General features: G+C 40.7%; 1 protein-coding gene across 1 annotated transcript; it reads left to right on the top strand.

Annotated features, from left to right (window-relative positions):
* The first annotated feature begins 57 nt into the window (after positions 1-57).
* Positions 58-25,071, top strand: LOC118363026 (15-hydroxyprostaglandin dehydrogenase [NAD(+)]-like). Its single transcript, XM_052486705.1, has 7 exons — positions 58-225; positions 424-547; positions 2,028-2,134; positions 4,421-4,517; positions 21,742-21,818; positions 23,083-23,246; positions 24,402-25,071. The coding sequence occupies exons 1-7, from the start codon at positions 133-135 to the stop codon at positions 24,523-24,525; spliced, it is 786 nt and encodes a 261-aa protein (XP_052342665.1). The 5' UTR covers positions 58-132; the 3' UTR covers positions 24,526-25,071.

Raw genomic sequence — 25,071 nt, forward strand, 5'->3', positions numbered from 1 at the left:
CGTAATTATCCGCCGTGTGTTTATTTAGCGCTACATACACCACACGCCCCTTTTCTGACAACTAATGTACCAGATGATATAGGAGCCTACATAAAGCAGCGCGCGGTGTCGCAGCCAGATGAAGCGTAAAAGATGACTCTGCGAGGTAAAGTGGCTCTAGTTACGGGCGGAGCCCAAGGTATCGGTAGAGCCGTCGCAGAAAGCCTTCTGAAGAATGAAGCAAAGGTTGGTGTTTATATATAAAGTTATTAGCCTGTTGTCGCCCGTAAATTGACGGTGGTTTTGGTTACTTTACGCATTTTACGCGCGGCACTTGTACCAACCTATCGTGGTTGTAATGGAGCCAAAACCAACTGTGTTGCACAAGAACCTCTTTAAATATTTGTACATAGTTTTGTATATGTTCTGATTTTATACCCGCAGGTTGCACTTGTTGACTTGAATCAAAGTGTCGGAGAGGAATGCAAGAAGATTTTAGATGGAGAGTTTGGAGATGGGAACTGCATTTTCATTCAGTGTGACGTGACGGACAGATTGAAACTTAAAGGTAATGGTTGCTTGACAATAAAACGGTGATACTTCTGGTTCATAGTCTGAGGTGAATGCAGTTCATTAGTTTGGAACATTTCCTCTCACAGGCTCTACAAGCCAGAATGCTTAATGCAATTGTATTTCAGTTTAGGCTACTCTGCCAGTTGTCTGTGCGGTTTGTCGTTTTGTGGGTAGGAATTTGACAAAAAAGATCCACAGGAAAGTATTATTACACATACAGTTTCAAGCGCTGGTACTGCTTTCTATCACCTGGCGCATGCGCAACACAATATAAACACGTGTACGAGCTCGGAAAGTATGCATACATCGCTTGCATGTATTTACATCGTGTGAGCATGTTTCAGGTGATAAACATCTGAACACACTACCAGTGTGGTTTGAAAAGTTGGTTTGATTATATATTCTATGGACATTTTATCGCCGCTTCCTTACCGTAAAAAAGACCAACGGTATGGACAACCGGTAAAGTAAAAGTACATGTAATGTATTCAACATTCTGGCTTGTAAAGAAGATACTGTTGTATCCATGGGGTAACCATGGTAACAATCTGACTAGGCAAAGGTAATTGCAACTTTACTATGGTACTGCTATTTTTTCTTTAGAGGTTATTATAGTTATTAGCCTAACCTATTTTTTTTTTTTAAGTATAGCTATATGCCTAGTCTAACTTTAGCATTTTGCCTAAATGCATAATAGTCCATTTTATTTCATGCTGCGCAGTGGTTTATAATTTTGAATATTCTCATGTTTGATCACCTTTAGGCCTTAGGCCTACCTATTTTAAGACATCATTCACCCCTGAAACAGACTTTCATTGTGTGAAAATGAATGAGTTACTTTTGACATGATTTCCAAAACGCCCGAGGCAAAAGACATTGGAATGTTCTTGGATGTAGTCTTACCTAAATATCTGTGCTTATAAGAGTCCATTCAACCAACACTGAACACTGTCAGTGCACGACTCAATCTTAAACGTCAACAGTCTTGTAAGACTGGACATTTGTTAGACATTTGTTGTTAAAATAAAGCCAGGTCTCTCTTGGAAAAGATATATTATCTCAATAAAGTACTTTTTTTTTAAAGCACCGTACTTGACTTGTTGCTCCTACCTTGGTTAAGGTGATTATAATTATAGCATTTTTTTTTATTTAATGTTTTCTTGTGGAATGTTTTCAGCTGAAAGGCAGGTGCTGGTGAATACCTGTTATACTGCAGTTTTTATGGCTTAGATAATTGTTTAGATGTACTTGTTCATTACTTAGACAAAGATGCAGTGTTCTTGTAGTGAATATAGCGTGTATAATCAATCTAAGAGCTAGATGTTCTTCTTTGATATAGAATCGAAATGATAGTTTGGATGTAAATAAAGATGCAATGTTCTTGACAAATGTCCATCTCGTTAGGACTGGTAGTGTTCTTCTTCTTTATCTATAGTTATTCAACCTAAGTGTTGGACTCTTCTTTCATATTGCAGATGCTTTTCAAAGTACAGTCGACCGGTTTGGAAGATTGGACATTGTTGTCAACAATGCTGGCATCAACAATGAGAAGGACTGGGAGAAGACCATTGAAGTAAATCTGGTAAGAGGGGTGGGTGTGGGTGTCAGTGTGTGTGTGTGTGACTAACACCAGTAAATGTTAGATTGAATGTATTTTTGTCATTGAATGTCTTGTCATTGAGATAGTTTGTGAAAATCTATTTTTCCAAAACAATCTGTTACTTGACTAACTGCAAAATCAATCTTACATTGTGCTGTAGTTTAGCCTAGTCTACATTATATTACATGATGCTGTAGTTTAGCCTAGATTATATTACATGATGCTATAGTTTAGCCTAGTTTACATTATATTACATGATGCTGTTGTTTAGCCTAGTTTACATTATATTACCGGTACATGATGCTGTAGTTTAGCCTAGATTATATTACATGATGCTGTAGTTTAGCCTAGTTTACATTATATTACATGATGCTGTAGTTTAGCCTAGATTATATTACATGATGCTGTAGTTTAGCCTAGTTTACATTATATTACATGATGCTGTAGTTTAGCCTAGTTTACATTATATTACATTGTGCTGTAGTTTAGCCTAGTTTACAATATATTACATGATGCTGTAGTTTAGCCTAGATTATATAACATGATGCTGTAGTTTAGCCTAGTTTACATTATATTACATGATGCTGTAGTTTAGCCTAGTTTACATTATATTACATGATGCTGTAGTTTAGCCTAGTTCACATTATATTACATGATGCTGTAGTTTAGCCTAGTTCACATTATATTACATGATGCTGTAGTTTAGACTAGTTTACATTATATTAGACGATGCTGTAGTTTAGCCTAGTTTACATTATATTACATGATGCTGTAGTTTAGACTAGTTTACATTATATTAGACAATGCTGTAGTTTAGACTAGTTTACATTATATTACACAATGCTGTAGTTTAGACTAGTATACATTATATTACACAATGCTGTAGTTTAGCCTAGTTCACTTTATATTACATGATGCTGTAGTTTAGCCTAGTTCACATTATATTACATGATGCTGTAGTTTAGCCTAGTTCACATTATATTACATGATGCTGTAGTTTAGACTAGTTTACATTATATTACACAATGCTGTAGTTTAGCCTAGTATACATTATATTACACGATGCTGTAGTTTAGCCTAGTTCACATTATATTACATAATGCTGTAGTTTAGCCTAGTATACATTATATTACACGATGCTGTAGTTTAGCCTAGTTCACATTATATTACATGATGCTGTAATTGAACCTAGTTCACATTATATTACACAATGCTGTAGTTTAGCCTAGTTCACATTATATTACATGATGCTGTAATTGAACCTAGTTCACATTATTTTACACAATGCTGTAGTTTAACCTAGTTCACATTATATTACACAATGCTGTAGTTTAGCCTAGTTCACATTATATTACACAATGCTGTAGTTTAGCCTAGTATACATTATATTACACGATGCTGTAGTTTAGCCTAGTTCACATTATATTACATGATGCTGTAATTGAACCTAGTTCACATTATATTACACAATGCTGTAGTTTAGCCTAGTTCACATTATATTACATGATGCTGTAGTTTAGCCTAGTTCACATTATATTACATGATGCTGTAATTGAACCTAGTTCACATTATATTACACAATGCTGTAGTTTAGCCTAGTTCACATTATATTACATGATGCTGTAGTTTAGCCTAGTTCACATTATATTACATAGTGCTGTAGTTTAGACTAGTTTACATTATATTAGACGATGCTGTAGTTTAGCCTAGTTCACATTATATTAGATGATGCTGTAGTTTAGCCTAGTTCACATTATATTACATAATGCTGTAGTTTAGACTAGTTTACATTATATTAGATGATGCTGTAGTTTAGCCTAGTTTACATTATATTACACAATGCTGTAGTTTAGACTAGTTTACATTATATTACACAATGCTGTATTTTAGCCTAGTTCACTTTATATTGCACAATGCTGTAGTTTAGCCTAGTATACATTATATTACACAATGCTGTAGTTTAGACTAGTTTACATTATATTACACAATGCTGTAGTTTAGACTAGTTCACTTTATATTGCACAATGCTGTAGTTTAGCCTAGTATACATTATATTACACAATGCTGTAGTTTAGCCTAGTATACATTATATTACACGATGCTGTAGTTTAGCCTAGTTTACATTATATTACATGATGCTGTAGTTTAGCCTAGTTCACATTACATGACGCAGTGAAGAGTTCTACCACAGGCTGATTAAGAGCAAAAGAGTATGACTGTTGTATGTGTTGGATATTGAAACTCGAGCCCTCTTGTTTCTCTCCATAGACATCAGTCATCAAGGGAACTTACCTGGCCCTGGATCATATGAGCAAAGAGTATGGAAAAGAAGGAGGAGTCATCATCAATGTCTCATCCATGGCAGGTAAGGCTGCTCCATACATGCATCCATCCTTTATGTACCGCACGCTGCACGCCAATACATGGAAGCCTTCTCAAGCGGTTGCTTTGTACTGTATGCTGTACGTATATACACTGCTCAAAAAAATAAAGGGAACACTTAAAGAAACACAATGTAACTCCAAGTCATTCACACTTCTGTGAAATCAAACTGTCCACTTAGGAAGCAATACTGATTGACAATAAATTGCACATGCTGTTGTGCAAATGGAATAGACAACAGGTGGAGATTATAGGCAATTAGCAAGACACCCCCAATATAGGAGTGGTTCTGCAGGTGGTGACCACAGACCACTTCTCAGTTCCTATGCTTCCTGGCAGATGTTTTGGTCACTTTTTAATGCTGGCGGTGCTTTCACTCTAGTGGTAGCATGAGACGGAGTCTACAACCCACACAAGTGGCTCAGGTAGTGTAGCTCATCCAGGATGGCACATCAATGCGAGCTGTGGCAAGAAGGTTTGCTGTGTCTGTCAGCGTAGTGTCCACAGCATGGAGGCGCTACCAGGAGACAGGCCAGTACATGAGGAGACGTGGAGGGCAACAACCCAGCAGTAGGACCGCTACCTCCACCTTTGTGCAAGGAGGAGCAGGAGGAGCACTGCCAGAGCCCTGCAAAATGACCTCCAGCAGGCCACAAATGTGCATGTGTCTGCTCAAACGGTCAGAAACAGACTCCATGAGGGTGGTATGAGGGCCCGACGTCCACAGGTGGGGGTTGTGCTTACAGCCCAACACCGTGCAGGACGTTTGACATTTGCCAGAGAACACCAAGATTGGCAAATTCGCCACTGGCGCCCTGTGCTCTTCACAGATGAAAGCAGGTTCACACTGAGCACATGTGACTGACGTGACAGAGTCTGGAGATGCCGTGGGGAACGTTCTGCTGCCTGCAACATCCTCCAGCATGACCGGTTTGGCGGTGGGTCAGTCATGGTGTAGGGTGGCATTTCTTTGGGGGGCCGCACAGCCCTCCATGTGCTCGCCAGCGGTAGCCTGACTGCCATTAGGTACCGAGATGAGATCCTCAGACCCCTTGTGAGACCATATGCTGGTGCGTTTGGCCCTGGGTTCCTCCTAATGCAAGACAATGCTAGACCTCATGTGGCTGGAGTGTGTCAGCAGTTCCTGGAAGAGGAAGGCATTGATGCTATGGACTGGCCAGCCCGTTCCCCAGACCTGAATCCAATTGAGCACATCTGGGACATCATGTCTCGCTCCATCCACCAATGCCACGTTGCACCACAGACTGTCCAGGAGTTGGCGGATGCTTTAGTCCAGGTCTGGGAGGAGATCCCTCAGGAGACCATCCGCCACCTCATCAGGAGCATGCCCATGCGTTGTAGGGAGGTCATACAGGCACGTGGAGGCCACACACACTACTGAGCCTCATTTGGACTTGTTTTAAGGACATTACATCAAAGTTGGATCAGCCTGTAGTGTGGTTTTCTACTTTAATTTTGAGTGTGACTCCAAATCCAGTCCTCCATGGGTTGATAAATTTGATCACCATTGATCATTTTTGTGTGATTTTGTTGTCAGCACATTCAACTATGTAAAGAAAAAAGTATTTCATAAGAATAGTTCATTCATTCAGATCTAGGATGTGTTATTTTAGTGTTCCCTTTATTTTTTTGAGCAGTGTACATTGAAGCCTTCACAGACATAAGAAAACGGGAAACAGTGGTGTATGTGGGTGTGGGAATGACTTGCTATGTCTTTGGCAATGCGGTTGCTTTCAGCTGATGTGAGCAACCCCTATCTAATGGAATATGTCACAGGTCATCAGCTATAAAGAACCACATTGACTTCATTCACTGTTATTGTTGAAATTCCCAGGCCTTTGTTTTGGTACGATATGGTTACACAGTGTACCATAACACAACAGTACACAGGTGTAAAGCAAACATTACAACATTACCGCTTGATAGATTGGAGTTTGATGCTGTTTTCACAGTGGACAATAAGCATTGCTGTGTACGTCTACTATTTGCTTAGTGGGGTAGGTTAAGGCTGTTCCATCGCCTCAGTCAGCAAACTAACAACTACAGTACTTCTCATTTTTCAATCTTTCTCCACAGCAGCATGTGGAGATTGAGAAAGCATGTTATTAGTGCAATACGAGTCAGCTAGCGCAACCACTTTGTGCAAGAAATGTCTGAATGTCTGTCTGTGGTTCAGTGGCTTACATCTTGATCCGGGGGGGTTCAATTTGGTGTGTGGTGGGCTGTGTTGGATTGGGAGAGATTTGTTGGAATGGAGACAGTAATGCCATGACAGACAGCCCACTGACTGTGAGACTCAGTCAAGTGTCACTAAATCTGTTTTCATATAAGCAGCACACCTGGGTTCACATACTATTCAAAATCTTTCAAATGCTTTCTGCGTTTTCTCAAGTCTGCCTTGAATACCAGCTGGGTGGGGTTTGGACTAACAAACGGAATTTAGAATGGTGGTACTCATAGAAAAATTGTGATTTATCAGACAATTCTACAAGCGTCATACCCACACTGGTAGGAGATAACCATTGGTAAATATCAATTTTTCTCAGCCTCAGTACTGGAGCACAACCTTGGCTGTTTGCATTTTAAAACGCCCTAATTAACCATAAATGGTCAAAATCCTCCCTTTAAAGCCCGAGGGGGATATCCGTACCATGAAATACAACGGCGCAACCACAAAAAAAGGGGGGGGGGACTACAAAAAAGGACCATTGGGACAATTCAAGTTGCCTTAGCAATGGCAAATATACTTCAAATGAGCAGGCAACACTTGCCAATAAGCCATCCATCCATTTCTGTTCACAGAGTTGAAATCGTTTAGGATGATGATGTTATGCTAATGTGGGTGCCGTCTATTGCTCCCTTCATGTTTGGGAACCCACCTGTTGTGAGATGGTGCATGGAAATTGTATGTGTTAATGTTTGTTTTGCTGATGATTGCATCGAAAATATTGGCTCATGGAGGGCTGTGATCGGCAAGCCCCCACTGAAAAGTGTCTGTTGCCGAAAACCAGAGGGTGGATAGCACTTGGATGTGCACCGGAATGGTATGCATTTGCCTTTTTAAAGTACGTCTTAAATCTTCTCAAAAATCCTATACGATTGTTTTTTGGTACCAATATCTGATGAGCCAATGCAGAAAATGTGCCACCTGTCTCTAAAAACTCGCTCTCTGCAAAATGCAGCGTGTGCCAAATCTTTCAACAGAGCAAGGTTAGCCGTCTCTCATGCAATTTCCCATTATTTCAATCTTATAGAATGTCAACAATGGTTTCACTTTGACACGTACCTCTCATTCTAACAAATTACTGTACTTTATATTGATTATTATTGTAACCAATGCACTGATGTGGTCAAATGATATAGTGTGCCAAGCGATGTTTCATGAATTCCCAATGGAAATGCAATCAAAATTGAAAAATGATTTAATTATTACTCTCACAATTTCAACACATTTTCCCCATTCTACGCTTGACAAGCATTTTCCTTAATCCACCACTTGGTCCTGTGCGTGTGTACATTTACACACACTCTCAAGCAAACGTTCATATTGATCAATTTCACACTGCGTGGACGTTTTTCAATGCATGGTTTACACACAGATTTGTGCCTATGCATGGTTGATAAATGAGACCCCTGGTCTGGTAAGCAGCAGAGATTTCCCTTCCCGTGACCCCTTTGGGTTCTTGAACACGCGGTCACAGGAAGCTAACATGTATGCCGACAGAGGGCAGAGTCCGGACAGGTGGACAGGCCTCACACTGGGCTGTGGTGGTCATGGGGTGTTGTGACTTCTGTATCTATTTATCTATTGGTCTGCGGAGGACCAGTTCCAGGCATAAGTGACATAAGCTTATGCTCCCCCCATAAAGAATGATCTATCTGTGTTTTTTTTTTTACTCAGTCGGGGTCTCATCTTAGTGTTAAAGGTTAGAGTAGTAGAATATATAAAGTGCAAGTTCGAAATTTGGCTATGCATCAGCAATTTGTCTCTTGTTATGTCCATCTCTGACAGTCACTCAATTAGCCATGTCAGCAAAATAAAAATGGATTGGTAAGTTAGTCTAGCCAGCTATCTAAACTTGTAGTAATCATGGCCGAATACCAACCGGGTATGCTGGGGCCGTGCCCAGGGCCCCTGACCTCCAGGTGGCCCCCATTGATTTTGTTGGCCACTCTCACTCATATATTATTTACATGGCATAAGTCATGGAAAAATGGTAGAATAGCAGGAAATGTACTTTCAAACGTACGTTTTTATCTATGCTGTCGAGCGGGGGGGTCGTGGAATATTCTAATCAAGTGAGAGAAACTTTGTCATTTCTTCAAACTATCATCTTTATTCAATATCGATTTAATTATTACAATAATGAGACTGGTCAAGCTGAGAGCCAAACCTTTACAGAAATGCAGAGTTCTTTATATAGCTGACACTAAGAATGCTTAGTCATGGCTGGTTCAGAGTGCTTAGTCGTGGCCCATGCAAACCAAGGGGCGTCATAAGGGTTCATCCGGTCGTTATCTGCACGGGGTTGTTGTCTTAACCCCACCCTGGCTTAGTTTCCCAAATGCAAGGAGGATTTTGGGACAATGAGAGATTGATATACTCTTAAGCTATCTCTAGTAAAACACATTCCTGTCTATGTGTTTAACTAATTTGTCAGCTCAAGCCATCTCTAATGACCATATGCCCAGATTAGCTGCAGAGAACTAGAGTGGAGACCATAAAAACACAGCATTAGTAGGACAGAAATATCTTACTATTTGTTAAATATTAATTGTTAACCATTAATATAAAATAAATCAGGTAAATTCGTAAATATTCTATCACAGGGGCCACTAAAATGATTTTCCCGGGGGCCCAACTTGGGGTGGCAGGTAGCCTAGAATATTGGGCCAGTAACCAAAAGGTTGCTGGATCGAATCCCCAAGCTGACAAGGTAAAAACCTGTCGTTCTGAACAAGGCAGTTAACCCCGGTAGGCCGTTATTGTAAATAAGAATGTGTTCTCAACTGACTTGCCTAGTTAAATAAAGGTTAAATTAATTAATTAATTAACTAAATCTCACTTGGGTCTGCTTGTTGAAATACTACTTGACAATAACATAGGTAATACATTAAGTTTCAGTAATTAAACAGTTGTAAATACAACTGGAGAATATTGTGCTTAAAATCTCCAGTGCGAACTCTAAGAAATTATAATAATTTGATCCGAAAACAGACTGTATCTTTGGGAGGCTGTTCTCAGGCCTTTGGAATGTAAACATCAGTGCTGAAAACATAGTTGCTTGTGTTTGATTAAGGTAGAACAGTATATAAACTGGAGGATGGTGACTTTTCTCTTTCTCTCTCTTTCTTTCTCTCGCTCTCTAAATTCAAAGAGGTTTATTGGTATGGGAAACATTGCCAAATCAAGTGAAATGGAAAATATAAAATGAAAACATTACACTCACAAAAGTTCCAAAGGAACAGAGACATTCTAAATGTCATATTATATATATTACAACAGTGTTGTAACAATATGCAAATAGTTAAAGTACAAAAGGGAAAGTAAATATGGGTTGTATTTACAATGGTGTTTGTTCTTCACTGGTTGCACTTTTCTTGTGGCATCAGGTCACAAATCTTGTTGCTATGATGGCACACTGTGGAATTTCACCCAGTAGATATGGGAGTTTATCAAAATTGGATTTGTTTTGGAATTTGTGGGTCTGCGTACTCTGAGGGAACTATGTGTCTCTAATATGGTCATACATTTGGCAGGAGGTTAGGAAGTGCAGCTCAGTTTCCACCTCATTTTGTACACATAGCCTGTCTTCTCTTGAGAGCCATGTCTGCCTACGTCGGCCTTTCTCAATTAGCAAGGATATTGCTCACTGAATCTGTACATAGTCAAAGTTTTTCTTAATTTTGTGTCAGTTACAGTGGTCATGTATTCTGCCCAAGTGTACTCTCTGTTTAGGGTCAAATGGCGTTCTAGTTTGCTCTGTTTTTTTGTTAATTCAAATCAAATCACATTTTATTGGTCACATACACATGGTTAGCAGATGTTAGTGTAGTGTAATGCTTGTAAATTCTTTCCAATGTGTCAAGTAATTATCTTTTTATTTCCTTATGATTTGGTTGGGTCTAATTGTGTTGCTGTACTGGGGCTTTCTGAGGTCAGTTTGTGAACAGAGCCCCAGGACCAGCTTGCTTAGAGGACTCTTCTCCAGATTCATCTCTCTGTAGGTGATGGCTTTGTTATGCAAGGTTTGGGAATCGCTTCCTTTTTATTTTGTGTTTTATGTTGTCTCTCTCTCTCTCTCTTTTCTCTTTCTCTTCTCTCTATTTCTCTCTCCCTCCCTCTTTATCACTAACTGTCTCTCTCTCTCTCTGTCTCTGTCTGTCTCTCTGTCTCTGTCTGTCTCTCTGTCTGCACTTTGACACAGATATGCCTGAACTCCATTCTCCCTCAGCCAATTCACAAACCGTTTAGTATCAAGATGGATTGTCTGCTAAATATTCCATGTGACTCTATGCAGTCACACACTTTACATTGACACTGTATATCTATCCCCTCATCTCTACTTTTGAGACCCTGCATGGTAAACAATAGCACAGTCCACTCCAAGTTAGTTTCCCTACGGTTTGCCTGCAGAGAGAAGGAGGCAATATCACCTGGCTCAGTTCACAACCGTGGGCCAAGAATCTCCCAGATGTCATAAATCTAAATGTAATGAAGACTACATGTTTATCACAAGCGAGGCGCATGACTCTGACATATGACGCCATTGGGCTCATTCAAACGCACTGTCTGTGTGTTGACATCAATCATGGGGTTCTGGTGAAATATAGTTCTGTGGCTGTGTTGGATGATAGATGATGTTGGATGACAGGATTTTGTGGTTGTTTGGACCTAATCCCCAAACTCATACACTGAGCAACTAAAGAGAGAGTTGTGAAATAGTTCAATTGTAGGTTGTTTAGATCCTGGGCTGGAATTCAAAACTCCAACTGAACTTTGGACTGACGACTGAGTTGACTGTCCTAACTGGAGACTGGAGGTTAATCATTCTCCTGCTGAGGTAGATGTTTTATTATTATTTATTTTATTGAACCTTTATTTAACTAGGCAAGTCGGTTAAGAGCAAATTCTTATTTTCAATGACGGCCTAGGAACAGTGGGTTAACTGCCTTGTTCATGGGCAGAACGACAGATTTTTACCTTTGTCAGCTCGGGGATTCAATCTCGCAACCTTTCAGTTAGTAGTCCAACGCTCTAACCGCTAGGCTACCTGCCGCCCTCATTTCTTCCTGTGATGTTTTTTTGTTTTTTTCCCCCCTGTCTCAGCAGCTTCTTTCTCTTTTTCATTTCTTTCTCTCTCGTTCCTCGTTCATTACTCATTGCATAATAGTTTCGAGAGGGAGAGAGAGAAGCTTCCGATTCAAGTTATCCCAGCACAACAGGCAAAGCTGGTTGAAATGACATCATTTCAACCAGTTTACAGCCACGTGGTTGTACTGAGTCCAAGATCATCCAAATATTTTCTAGATGCGTAAACACATCCCTGCGCACCTGGTATCATCATATTCTATCATTAAGCTACTTGTAGATGCTGTTCCTCAGTGCTGTCGCTAGCAGATAAGTGAAAGTCATGCTACTAACCAAAACAAGACATTCCCCAACCATGCCTGTGGGTGATTCCGATACAGGGCCTTCAGAAAGTTTTCACACCCCTTGACTTTTTCCACATTTTGTTGTTACAAAGTGGGATTAAAATGTATTTAATTATCATTTTTGGTCAACGATCTACACAAAATACTTTAATGTCAAAGTGGTAAATACTGTCAATGTGGTGATTCTGACAATACATGTTAGTATCACCTTTGGCAGCGATTACAGCTGTGATCCTTTCTGGGTAAATTTCCAAGAGCTTTGCACACCTGAATTGTGCAACATGTGCCCATTATTCTTTTTAACATTCTTCAAGCTCTATGTTGGTTGTTGATCTTTGCTAGACAGCCATTTCAAGTCTTGCCATAAATCAAGCAGATTTAAGTTAAAATTGAAACTAGGCCACTCAGGAACATTCAGTGTCATCTTGGTAAGCAACTCCAGCCTTGACATGGGGGAGGGAATACAGTCAGTCACAAAAGTGAACCAACAACCTAAACCGTGACAACAGGATCCGTAATGGACCGGACATGAAAGTGAACCATATAGTTCACCTACGGTGAACGGGCCCGCACTCTGACACAACCACAAACTGAGGTACCAACCGTACCACACAGGCTCTACCCACGAGAGGTTATGCCCTACTTGTTCAAAATAACAACCCTGCTACACACTATGCAAACAGTAGCACTGTATCCTTTGCTAGCGGTATCTAAACAAGTCCAGATGTTGCTAATCCCTGGTCCCAGAGGGCTCTCCCAATTGTGTGGTATTTGAAACCGATTGGTTACTTTTCCCACCAGGACGACACTGCCGAGGCAGATGCCACTTGAGGTTTTAAATTGGTTGTTATCGATATTCACAGAGCACTCACGTAGTCGGAACCCCACCTGGGTCGAACCAGGCCAAATTCATTGATTTGCAGCACACAAACCACACAGCTGACTGGAGGAGTGAATTTCACACACAACCTTTTAACCAACTCGATTACAACAAAACCAAGGTCATTAATTGACAACAAGGCTCATTCATCAAATTTCAGAAATACCTCTTGGTGAGAGAAGCCAGAAAAGTCTCCACCACAGAGGGGTCAACACAATTGACTCACCTCCAGAGAGCTGATTCTGACGCTTCGCTAAACGAACATGGCTGAAAACCTTAGTGTCTCATCCTCTTCGGAATTTCCAGATGGACTAAAGAAAAGAGAATTGAGAAATAGGGGCGGCAGGGTAGCCTAGTGGTTAGAGCGTTGGACTAGTAGCCGGAAGGTTGCAAGTTCAAACCCCCGAGCTGACAAGGTACAAATCTGTCCTTCTGCCCCTCATTGAAAATAAGAATTTGTTCTTAACTGACTTGCCTAGTTTAAACAAATTAAAGCTGATTTGTTACAAGTTGCAACAGAGAAACACCTCCAGCACAGAAGCAGATATCATTTCTAACTGGCCTCTTGGAGACGGGCCCTTTATATTCTAAATCAGACAACAGTAGTTCAAAACCAAGGCAGCGGCTTTGTCAGCTGCTACAGAATCGGTGTCCACAGAAGGTCATCAATACAACCGTGAATAATCAGCGTGTCCTTGTACCTCCAGTCTGGCGTCAATCACTATCAACCGATATGAGCAAAATCCATAACAAGTCTAGTGACCAACCCCCACCTTGAGTGTCACAACCAGAACACTGGAAATGTATTACAGAGAGGGAAAATATATAAATATGCTAAATATTGTTCTAATCACTCTGAACGTGATTATGTAACAGTGATAGAACTGTTAGATAGGCTAGCTCCAGTGGACAACAGCATCACACATTATCTCTACCCCAAAGCCAAAACACCGCTGACATGACATCAGTTTGTTTTCTTTACCATTGAGAAGAAACGGTTGGCAAGATGCTGCTTGATGTACAACCGCAGCAAAAGCTGCAGGCGCTCACAGGCCCCGCTTTAACTGGCAGCTGCCTCTAATGGGACCAGGGACTTTGGAATGTAGGTGGACCCACTGCAGTGTTCGGTACAGGCTTCTTCCTTCACTGGCAAGTTGTGCAATGACTGACTGATTGACGAACTGACTGACTGACAGCTCCTATGTTGGATCGCGGTATGTTTGATGTAAATCGTTGTTTTGTTTCACCCTGTTCTTCATGATGTGTGTTAAGAGCAGCCTAACCTGAAATGTACAAAGGGTATCAGTTGACAATAATCTTGGAAGGAAAACACACACATACACATTTGAAATACTTTATTTGAATCCACAAATTACATTACATTACAAAGGATAAAAACTATTTTAAAGGTATTGGATACAAGAGCACTTTAAGGATACAAAAAGCACCTTCTCCACAAAGCTAGTTTGCCCATAACAGCTGAAACAGAGCAGTACTTCGGCCAGTTGCTTTGCTCTAGTCTTTGGCACGCCTGCAATCTGAAGGCCACTCACCGTATGTACGTGGCCGATTCTGTCAAATACTACTGTCACCAAGTTGCACTGAAATCCAAGGCTGTCAAAGCCTGATACGAGGGCTGGTATTTGAGAAACTTGTCAGCAAAGGCCCGACTCCATGTATCCATCGAAGGAACAGCCCACCTCAAATCAGCACCTCCCTTTGGGCTCGCCCCACAGCAGCAGTAACTGGATTATTCTGCATACAGGAAAACGCATCATCATCTATATCAAACCAGGCTGTTCTGATGAGAACATTTGTATGTGTGCTGTCTGTGAGACCACCTGTCTTACCTCGGTAGCTACCAGGTCGACAAGGCAGACATGTCTAGCAATGTACAAGTGTTTTTATGATCGGCAACCATTAACAACATGTGCACCAGACTTAACTCGGGGTGTAAGATACAGAAGGGATCATGGTTTGCAGGATACCAGAGTGCTAGGTGGTATTTTGTGGGTAGAATAGAACAGGTGTTGACCTTACCGTGAAAGGCTTTCTTACAAGCACTTCACCAACAATGCAGTTCTTAGAAAATTAAGAGTTAAGAAAATATGAACTAAAGTTTAAAATAAAGTAATACCAGAAAATAACTAACGAGGCTATAGACTGACTATAGTTTTCCGGTACTGAGTCATGTGCGGGGGTACAGGTTAGTCATGGTAATTGAGGTAATATGTACATAGATATGCATAGATATGCATATATAATAAACACCAGGTAGCAGCAGCGTAAAAAAGCAAATAGTCCGAATAGCCATTTGAAATGGAAAGTAACTGTGTCGCCGGTAATTTATTTTACATTTTTAAAATTGTACTTTTATTTAACTAGGCAAGTCAGTTACGAACAAATTATTATTTTCAATAATGGCCTAGGAACAGTGGGTTAAATGCCTTGTTCAGGGGCAGCTCGGGGATTCAGTCTTGCAACCTATCGGTTACAAATCCAACGCTCTAACCACTAGGCTACCTGCCGCCCCAATTTAATGATGGTTTTGGAGTCGTGCTTGGTCATGCAGTCTTGGGTGAACAGGGAGTACAGGAGGGGACCAAGCCTTATTGAGGATCAGAGTGGCAGACCCGCTGCCGCCCACCCCTACCACCTGGGGGCGACCCGTCAGGAAGTCCAGGACCCAGCCGCAGAGGGAGTCCAGAACCCAGCCCTACCACCAGGGTCCCTAGCTTAGCATTTTGTATGTGGTGTGGGATTTTTATCATGTTGTGTGACTCTAGAACTCCCAAGAAACCATACAGTGTAATTATAGACTGTCATTAATCATACAAGATGTGTTTTGTTATGAATCATTCAAGACTCTGGAGGTGAACATACCCAACAATATATATGATGTCATTGCTGAGAATAAAACCCCCCAGGCGAGGAGATGTATACATTTAAAAAGGACAACAACAGCAACACAGTACCAAGTCAAAGATACAATGGACAGAACTGCAGATTATACAACAAGCAGAGTGAGTTGGGAAAGTCAGGGAAAATATGTTAAAAAGTTTGTCAAATATATTGTAAATCATGTAGCCCTTTACACTCGTAGCTGTATACCAGTTTAAAATGGCAGATTTGGGCAATAATAAGCGCCTAAATTGGAATGTAGTGGCTGTTTCAGTAAGGGTTCTGGCTCTGTTCTTCACAGCGCTATATGGGTTTTTATTGACAGCCATTCTGAACTTGAGCACCACTCGCAACAAGAAGTTGCTGCCATCCCTTCCATTAATTGGGCAACTTTTGCCATTTTTTTTTGTTGTCCAGGTGAGGGGAACTGCTGTAAAAAAAGAGGACTGGATGTATTTTGAAAGATGAGATGTTGAGGATGAAAATAAATACCGCTGTAAAGGCTCTCGTCCTCCTCTTCTGAGGAGGAGTAGCGAGAAGGATCAACGTTTATGATCACTATGTTTGATGTACATTTGCAAGATGACATGTCGTCATATCCTGGGGTCTTCTGTTTGTTTTTTGTGAAAAAAGATTGCCGCATCACACGCACCTGAATGCACCTAAATTCCGATCTGTTTTTCTGAATTTCCTTGTGAAAGCCTAAAATTGTAAGATCGTATTTTTTAACAGCTAATTATGTTGGCAGTGAAACAAGCTTTCAGATCATACCCACCTGACCCTGATTGCGATTTATAATGGCCCATTTTTGGATTGCGTAAACAACAACAGTAATTGGGTGATTCTGCAACTACAGGAACTTCTATGCCCTCAGGGATAGAAGTTCAATTTTTGTCATTTTATTTTTTGAAATATGTTTTTTTCTTTATATGTTAAGTTCACACTACCATCACCCCAGATTTTTTTAACACCTCTCTATCTAGTATTTTAGCTACTTTTCAGATGCATTTTATACCTCAGTTTCACTGTTCAGCCCTTGTCCCTGACCCAGACTTTTGAGCTTCCACTATGTTTTTCTATGACAAAACAATAATTACACATTATGCAATGTCATCTTCTAGAGAAAGAGTCAATTAAATAAAATCTATATCAATATGTATTGTGAGTATGCCCTTTATATTGTTACTTACACAAAATATACCTGTCCTTTGGTACTGGTGTCATTTCCACCACTGAGGGCAAATTCCTCATTTAATAAAGTGTTGTCAAGAGAATGTTAACTTAGTTTCCATGGAAACGTATTGTGATACTGAAGCACATGGCTGCAGCAGACAGTTGGTCCGGAAGTTATGTCCAGAAGTTGTAGAAAAATCTAGGTAAATATTACTACTAATAGTCCTACTATGAATTCTGCAAAATATGTCATTTTTGGGTTGTCAAGCCAACAGTCCAAATGCCTCTGCAAAACCCACGCCAACCTCCAGTTCATGGCAGACAAACTACAGCATCACAAAGTGATCAGCTGCAGCAACAATGAGAAACTAAATTAGTCTGTGTACTGTGAGAACCTGAAGAAAGAGTGCACGGACACAGAGTGCTCTCTTTTCTAAGCAAAAGAGCTTCAAACATCTGACTTTGATGCTGGTGAACAGACATGGTGGTTTGAGAGGAAAAACAAAGCTGAAGAGAGAGAAAATGAAAAACAAAGCAGGAAACCTAGATAAGTTCACTGTACATTTGACAGTATAAGAAAAGGTGTGTGGCATACCGCATATTCTACTAGAGGACTTCTCCAAAGGATTGAAAGAGAAGTTGGGGAAACACGTGTACAACATTCCACACCGATACTCCAAACTGAGAGAATTAAAAGAGAATCTGCGGAAAGAGAACTCAGGGGCGCAACTTTCACTGGGGACAGGGGGGACATGTCCCCCTACATTATGAAATTGCATTTTGCCCCCCACAGATATATCATTGGAATGTGATACAAAATGAAGCAACAGTGTGCTTTAGGACAATGCAGATGCCTCTGAGTGGTCGGGTAGGCTGTTTGGAGTGTTTATCCGACTGGATAAAACAAATTATAATAATTACTTATTATTTCTAGACAAATCAAAGAATTATAATACTGGTAAAATGGTTTTTCAATATGTTTTAATTTCTGAAATCTTGCATGGCCAAAGTGCCCGAAGTTGCAAAATCACCCAATTGTGTTATGGTGGGGATACAAGGCTGTGTTCCAAACTAAACATCGACAAGTGAGCTTGTTCCTCAATGGGACAGCGAGGAGAGCTCACAAAGGTACCTTTTATAGTTGAAGACTTTTCTTTTGAGTCATAAAAGTGTACTGAAATTGCTTAGGAACTGTGCACACTTTGAAGAGGTGTGTGGCCACTTGGAGAGACCAGTTAATCTTCTCACTCAAACCTTTGTAATGTTTGTCTTATGTTGCAACCACCCCATATTTTCCAGGAATAATCTTATCATGTTAATGAATGTACCCAGAGTATTTTCAGATTTTGTTTTCAACAAAAGTGGCAAAGTACACTAAATGTAAAATGCACATAATGTCAACAGTGTAATGTTTGGATTCAGTCTTGTGTCAAGTGAACTGTTGTGTACTCACATTTGGTCGAATCATTTTCCGATTACCTCCAAACTGTTCCCTATCAATTTCTAAAATGGTTATGCATTTCCATACTTCTTCTGGAAGAAACATTTCAATTTAGCCACTATCCATATAGGCCAATTCCCAGACGGGTAAAAGGTGAAACCATTTGGTTCAGTATTATACTGTAATAACCAATTAAGACAGTCAGTATATCGTTCACTGTGGTTCCAAATAAGGGAAGAGCAGTCTGACGTTTTATGTCAGCACTCCGTTCGAGCTGCTTAGGCATAAGGGGAAGTACAAGTATGCCTGAAACTGCAAGATAACGGTTGGTTGTGTTTTATGATAAATTAACCCATATTGCCATGTTATTGCACATACTTTGCTTCCTGTGTGTCCCAGCAGGAAACCTGTGGCTCCTATAGATCCCTCTCCTTTTTGTTTTTAGCTGAAGTGCCAATAAGATTTGAAGTCAAGACTTCATACAATGTTTCCTATACAATTCCAGCTACCATATTTATGCCCTCTCCTACAGGACTGACATTCAGCGGGAACACATGGGTAGTTTGGGAGTTCTCATAGTTAAACTCATTTTAACACACTCTTAGATTATTTTATTTATTTGTGGACTGATCTGGTGCTACTGTTTTGATCGGAAGAACCCTTTTTGGAAGAACATTTTTTTTGATGATTCTTTGGAAGGCAAGAAGGGTTCTATGTTCAACCATATATCATATTTCCCAGCATGCTCTAATGCAGGGTGATTTTCAGAAGTGTTTGTTTTAATGTGTTTTTGCATACACAGAAGAGGTCGGAAGTTTGCATACACCTTAGCCAAATACATTTAAACTCAGTTCTTCACAATTCCTGACATTTAATCCTAGTAAAAAGTCCCTGTCTTAGGTCAGTTAGGACTTCGTTTTAATAACGTGAAATTTAGAATAATAGTAGTGAGTGATTCATTTCAGCTTTTATTTCTTTCATCACATTCCCAGTGGGTCAGAAGTTTACATACACTCAATTAGTATTTGGTAGCATTACCTTTAAACTTGTTTAATTTTGGTCAAACATTTCTGGTAGCCTTCCACAAGCTTCCCACAATAAGTTGGGGGAATTTTGGCCCATTCCTCCTGATAGAGCTGGTGTAACTGAGTCAGGTTTATAGGCCTCCTTGCTAGCACGTGCTTTTTCAGTTCTGCCCACGCATTTTTTAGGATTTGGATTGAGGTCAGGGCTTTGTGATGGTCAATCCAATACCTTGACTTTATTGTCCTTAAGCCATTTTGCCACAACTTTGGAAGTACGGTTGGGGTCATTGTCCATTTGGAAGACCCATTTGTGACCAAGCTTTAACTTCCTGACTGATGTCTTGAGATGTTACTTCAATATATCCACATCATTTTCTACCTAATGATGCCATCTATTTTGTGAAGTGCACTAGTCCCCTCTTGCAGCAAAGCACCCCCACAACATGATGCTGCCACCCCGTGCTTCACAGTTGGGGCGGTGTTCTTCGGCCGTCAAGCCTCCCCCTTTATCCTCCAAACATAACGATGGTCATTATGTCCAAACAGTTCTATTTTTGTTTCATCAGACCAGAGGACATTTCTCCAAAAAGTATGATCTTTGTACCCATGTGCAGTTGCAAACCGTAGTCTGGCTTTTTTATGCCGGTTTTGGAGCAGTGGCTTCTTCCTTGCTGAGAGGCCTTTCAGGTTATATCGATATAGGACTCATTTTACTGTGGATATAGATAATGTTGTACCTGTTTCCTCCAGCATCTTCACAATGTCCTTTGCTGTTGTTCTGGGATTGATTTGCACTTTTTACACCGAAGTACATTCATCTCTAGGAGACAGAACGCGTCTCCTTCCTGATCGGTATGGCGGCTGCATGGTCCCATGGTGTTTAAACTTGCGTACTATTGTTTGTACAGATGAACGTGGTACCTTCAGGCGTTTATAAATTGCTCCCAAGCCTTTTCCCACTTGTGTTTCGTATGTGATTATTTTCTGTTCTGTGTTTTGTTTCACCGTTCAGATCTGTTTTGTTTCGTTTCGCCGTAAACATAATGAACACTTACCACGCTGCGCTTTGGTCCTCACCTCATTCCAACGACGAGCGTCACAGATTTAAACAATTCCACTTGTTGGATATCGTAACTCTGACTGGATTCCAATAGCAATTACACATCACTTTGCGAGCCAACATAATTTGACTTGACTGACGTGGCCTGTAAACCAAGATTTTCCTAACACCACTGTGTTAGGGTTTAACTAAGCCTAGACACATCTTTCATAAATAATTTGATTTTAAAGGCTGGTGGAACCATTCATAGAGGGTTCTCAGAATAACCTTTAGATAATAAAGTGGTTCTTGGTAGAACCACATACAAGGTATTCTATGAAGAACCCTACATGGTAGACCCTCTGCACAGGGTTCTACCTAAGCACCAAAAAGGGTTCAGGAAAACTGAACACTACATGGTTCTACTTAGTACACATTTTTTAAAGAATGCATTTAAACGTTCTCTTTGAGCTCAATTCACTTTGATTTGACTATGTTCCCAGAGTGATTTTTCCATCTAATTTCACCTCTGTTCTCTTATACGTTGCGAGGTTTCAGAAACAAAGTGCCTTGCAGTACTCCATACAACAGGTTTCTCTTAAGGTTTGCCCTGGCTCTATACTTTTTAAAGGGGAAAACTAATGATTGATCTTCACACGGTTAAGGTTTTATGTATCCATAAAAGGAAGTTGAGCCCATTATTTGGAGGGGAAAGCGAGTTCTTCTGAAATGTAAGGTTCTGGAGATTGTTCTAGTTTAAACAGAACTCGGCAGCCGGCCCAACACACACAAACACACAGCTTTTTCATGTTTGAATTAAGCGAAATAGGGAGAAATATTTTGCCCTGGAGGATCCTGTTTTTCCATGATGGGAAAGGGATAGAGAATAAGTTACAGTACTCATTCATTTCTAGCAAGCGAAATGAGATCTCAGTAAAAACCGGTAGATTCCACTATAGCGCGCCGTCAATGAAAAACACCTGAGATTTAAATGGGTACCATGTGGAGTATGTTGGTGAGTTATCATGACTGTAAACTTTGTTTATTCTTCTTTCTTTCTTTCTTTTTCAGCTTTCCTTCATTCCCCCTACCAGCCAGTTTATACGGCCACAAAGCACGGGGTGATAGGCTTCTCCAGAGCCATAGCGGTGAGTTCTAATACCCCCCCAAACCTCTCCTCGAGTACACCTAGCCATTCCACATACAGTGCCCTCCGTAATTATTGGGACAGTGAAACACTTTATTCTTCTTTTGGCTCTGCACTCCAAAAGTTTGGATTTTAAATCAATGACTATGAGGTTAAAGTGCAGACTGTCAAATTCACTTATGTGTATTAAAGCAGTAAAAAGTATAGCCTGCCAATTGGCTTGTCGCAGTGCTTGAGGCATCACTACAAACCTGGGTTTGATCCCAAGCTGAGTCACAGCCGGCCGTGCCCGGGATACCAATGAGGCGGCGCACAATTGGCCCACCGTTGTCCGGGTTAGGGGAGGGTTTGGCCGGCTAGGAATGTCCTTGTCCCATCGCGCTCTAGCGACTCCTTGTGGTGTGTCGGGCGCATGCACGGTCACCATTTGTTTCCTTTGGAAACAATTGGTGCGGCTGGCTTCTGGGTTTAGTGAGCAGTGTGTCAAGAAGCAGTGCGATGGGACAAGACTGTAACTACCAATTAGATATCACAAAATTCAGTAGAAAAAGGGGTAAAAGTACAAAAAATATATACATTTAATATTTGGTCCCATATTCCTAGCACGCAATGACTACATCAAGCATGTGACTCAAAATATTTGTTGGATGCATTTACTGTTTTGTTTTGGTTGGTTTGTGTTTCAGATTATCACTTTTATTGTAAATAAGAAGATAATATGTTTCTAAACACTTCTACATTAACGTGGCTGCTACCATGATTATGGATAATCGTTGATGTAGTGATTGTGAGCGATTAATATGGGAACAAACACTAAACTTTGGACTACTTTAATAGACATACAGTATGTAATACAAAACCAGTACACCTGATTTAAGTAATGAAGGGCTTGATGATTAGTTGACCAGTTGAATCAGATGTCGTAGTAGAATATGTGATATGTGGAATGGCTGGGGGTACTCCAGGAAAGGCATGGAAAACACTGGCCTAGACACATTCCTTTGTCCTGGGTGATTACGCTTGACCGTGTTCGGACATGTTTGTGCTCCTCTTTCTCACACACACACACACACACACACACACACACACACACACACACACACACACACACACACACACACACACACACACACACACACACACACACACACACACACACACACACGCACACATAACAAACACATACACACTGGCACGTTGCTCCTTTCACAACCACACACACACACACCCTGACACGTCTGTGTTCCTTTCCTCTCCCCACGCAGGATGCAGCTGAGGTGGAGAACTATGGTGTGAGGATCAACACGCTGTGCCCTGCCTTCGTGGACACCCCACTCCTGCGCTCCGTGGAACACGAGGACAACATGGGCAAGTTTGACAAGTTCAAGGACGACTTAAAGAGGAGCGTGCACAAGTTTGGGGTGCTTCAGTGAGTTCCTATACATGTTGTGTAGAAGTTGCCTCATTTCCCTCCTTTTACACTCTTTTACCTATCAATGTTCTTTATAACTCAGGTTTACTGTAAATCTATGTGGTGTATATAGGATACTGCTTCAGATTAATGTATACAAGTGTTGTTTATACCTAAACAAGTCAGCACAGACCTAGAATCAGCTTACCCTCCCCACATGGCCCCGCGAAACCACCCAAATACTAACTCCATTCTACGACATCAAGTAATACAGTATCTGGAGTAGCAAAGCCTCCCTAATCAGTGTCCATTTCCTCCTTAAATCCTCCCTCCACATAGTATGTGTGGGAGGCCATGGAGGGTGTTATCCCTCCTCAGTTTCCCTGTCTTATCTGGAGAGAGGAGAGAGGGGGCCTTGGAAGCTTCCTGGTGTGGTTGTGTCTTGTCCCCTCTCTATGTCACTGTGTTTCGAGTGCTTTGGACGACATCAGATAAGGTTTTCTACTTCAGAAGCAAACGACGGTAGAGATATACAGATACAAACGTTGAGGGTTATTCTGAGGAAAGACTTAACTAACTGTCAACATTTATTGGAAATGATTAGGTTTGCTACGATATGCATGCGAAACATGCAAAGACAAATATTGAGAAATACAGTGTGTTTGAGATAAGATGCACTTAAAATCATATGCAGGCCAAGTTTTGTTATTTATATCAGAATGCACTTCAGTCTTGAATGCTTACATCTACCAGCTCAGCTGCTTTTAAAGTACAGTATTTCGCAATACCTTGTCCAAGCTGTTTGGCCTGGGGCAAGGCGATGTGATAAATCTGTTGGCTACGGCGTCAAAAAGAGGCCTTTTTAAATGTTGATCTTGTATCTCTTTCAGCCAGGAAATCGTTGAATTAAGTGACATCATGTTTCAGGAATTCTCTGATATAATCATGAGGGCATTTTGCTAGCTATTGTTTGTTTGCTAGTCCAATTCAATCCCCAAAGACATTTAGGAATTGAAAGAGAATGTATGGCCATGGCCTCTCTCTTTCTCGGGTCGTGTTCATTAAACACCAGGCGGAAGACAACCGAATGAACCAGGGAGGAACTATCTGGACACTGTGTTACCTACCTAACACGACCCTGTTTTCTCTCTATCTCTCAATCTCTATCCCCAGACCTTCGCTGATCGCAGAGGGAGTGTTGCGCCTGATAACTGATACCGGTCTAAACGGCGCCGTGATGAAGATCACCTGCTCTAAAGGGATCCACTTCCACACCTACGAGCCCCTGTCCGCTTGAGAGGAACAACACGGAATACCGTCGGACTTCTGTCACCCACCCAGACAAAGGAATTTAAAGTGGTCGGAGTATGGAGTCATTCAGAAAGTAGACCCATGTGTCTATGGAATTGGTAGAAATGTAGGCCCATTGAATTAGGAATTAGAATAGTAATTTAATGGGACCTCTATTTGTATGCCTACGATGGATGTAACCAAGATTCCAGTAGTCTTACTTAATAGGTGTGAACAAAGGTAGACAAAGAGGGTTTAGTTTTCGGGTTTCCCTCATCATAGAATCCTCCAGTTAATTTGACCAGTATGAGAGACTTGGTACAAATTGACTGCTGTATTTATTTTATTTATTTAACTAGGCAAGTCAGCTAAGAGAAAATTCTTATTACCCAATTATGAAATGGACGTTTTATCACAGCACAGTATGTGTTTACAATTTTACCAAATAACTGTAGTTTATTTATGATACAATAGCATGCTTTATTATCGTAGAATATGTGAAAATTGTATTTTTGTTCTCTGTCAGACAATAAACTTTGACTCCTTTCCTCTT

The sequence above is a fragment of the Oncorhynchus keta genome, chromosome 29 (assembly GCF_023373465.1).
Source record: "Oncorhynchus keta strain PuntledgeMale-10-30-2019 chromosome 29, Oket_V2, whole genome shotgun sequence".
Lineage (NCBI taxonomy): Eukaryota > Metazoa > Chordata > Actinopteri > Salmoniformes > Salmonidae > Oncorhynchus > Oncorhynchus keta.

What these genes read in the sequence shown, in the direction of transcription:
- LOC118363026 (XM_052486705.1), top strand. Translation starts at nt 133, where the DNA reads ATGACTCTGCGAGGTAAAGTGGCTCTAGTTACGGGCGGAGCCCAAGGT. An exon ending in AGACCATTGAAGTAAATCTG is followed by an intron (nt 2,135 to 4,420) that starts GTAAGAGGGGTG and finishes TTCTCTCCATAG; the next exon opens with ACATCAGTCATCAAGGGAAC. An exon ending in CACAAGTTTGGGGTGCTTCA is followed by an intron (nt 23,247 to 24,401) that starts GTGAGTTCCTAT and finishes CTCTATCCCCAG; the next exon opens with ACCTTCGCTGATCGCAGAGG.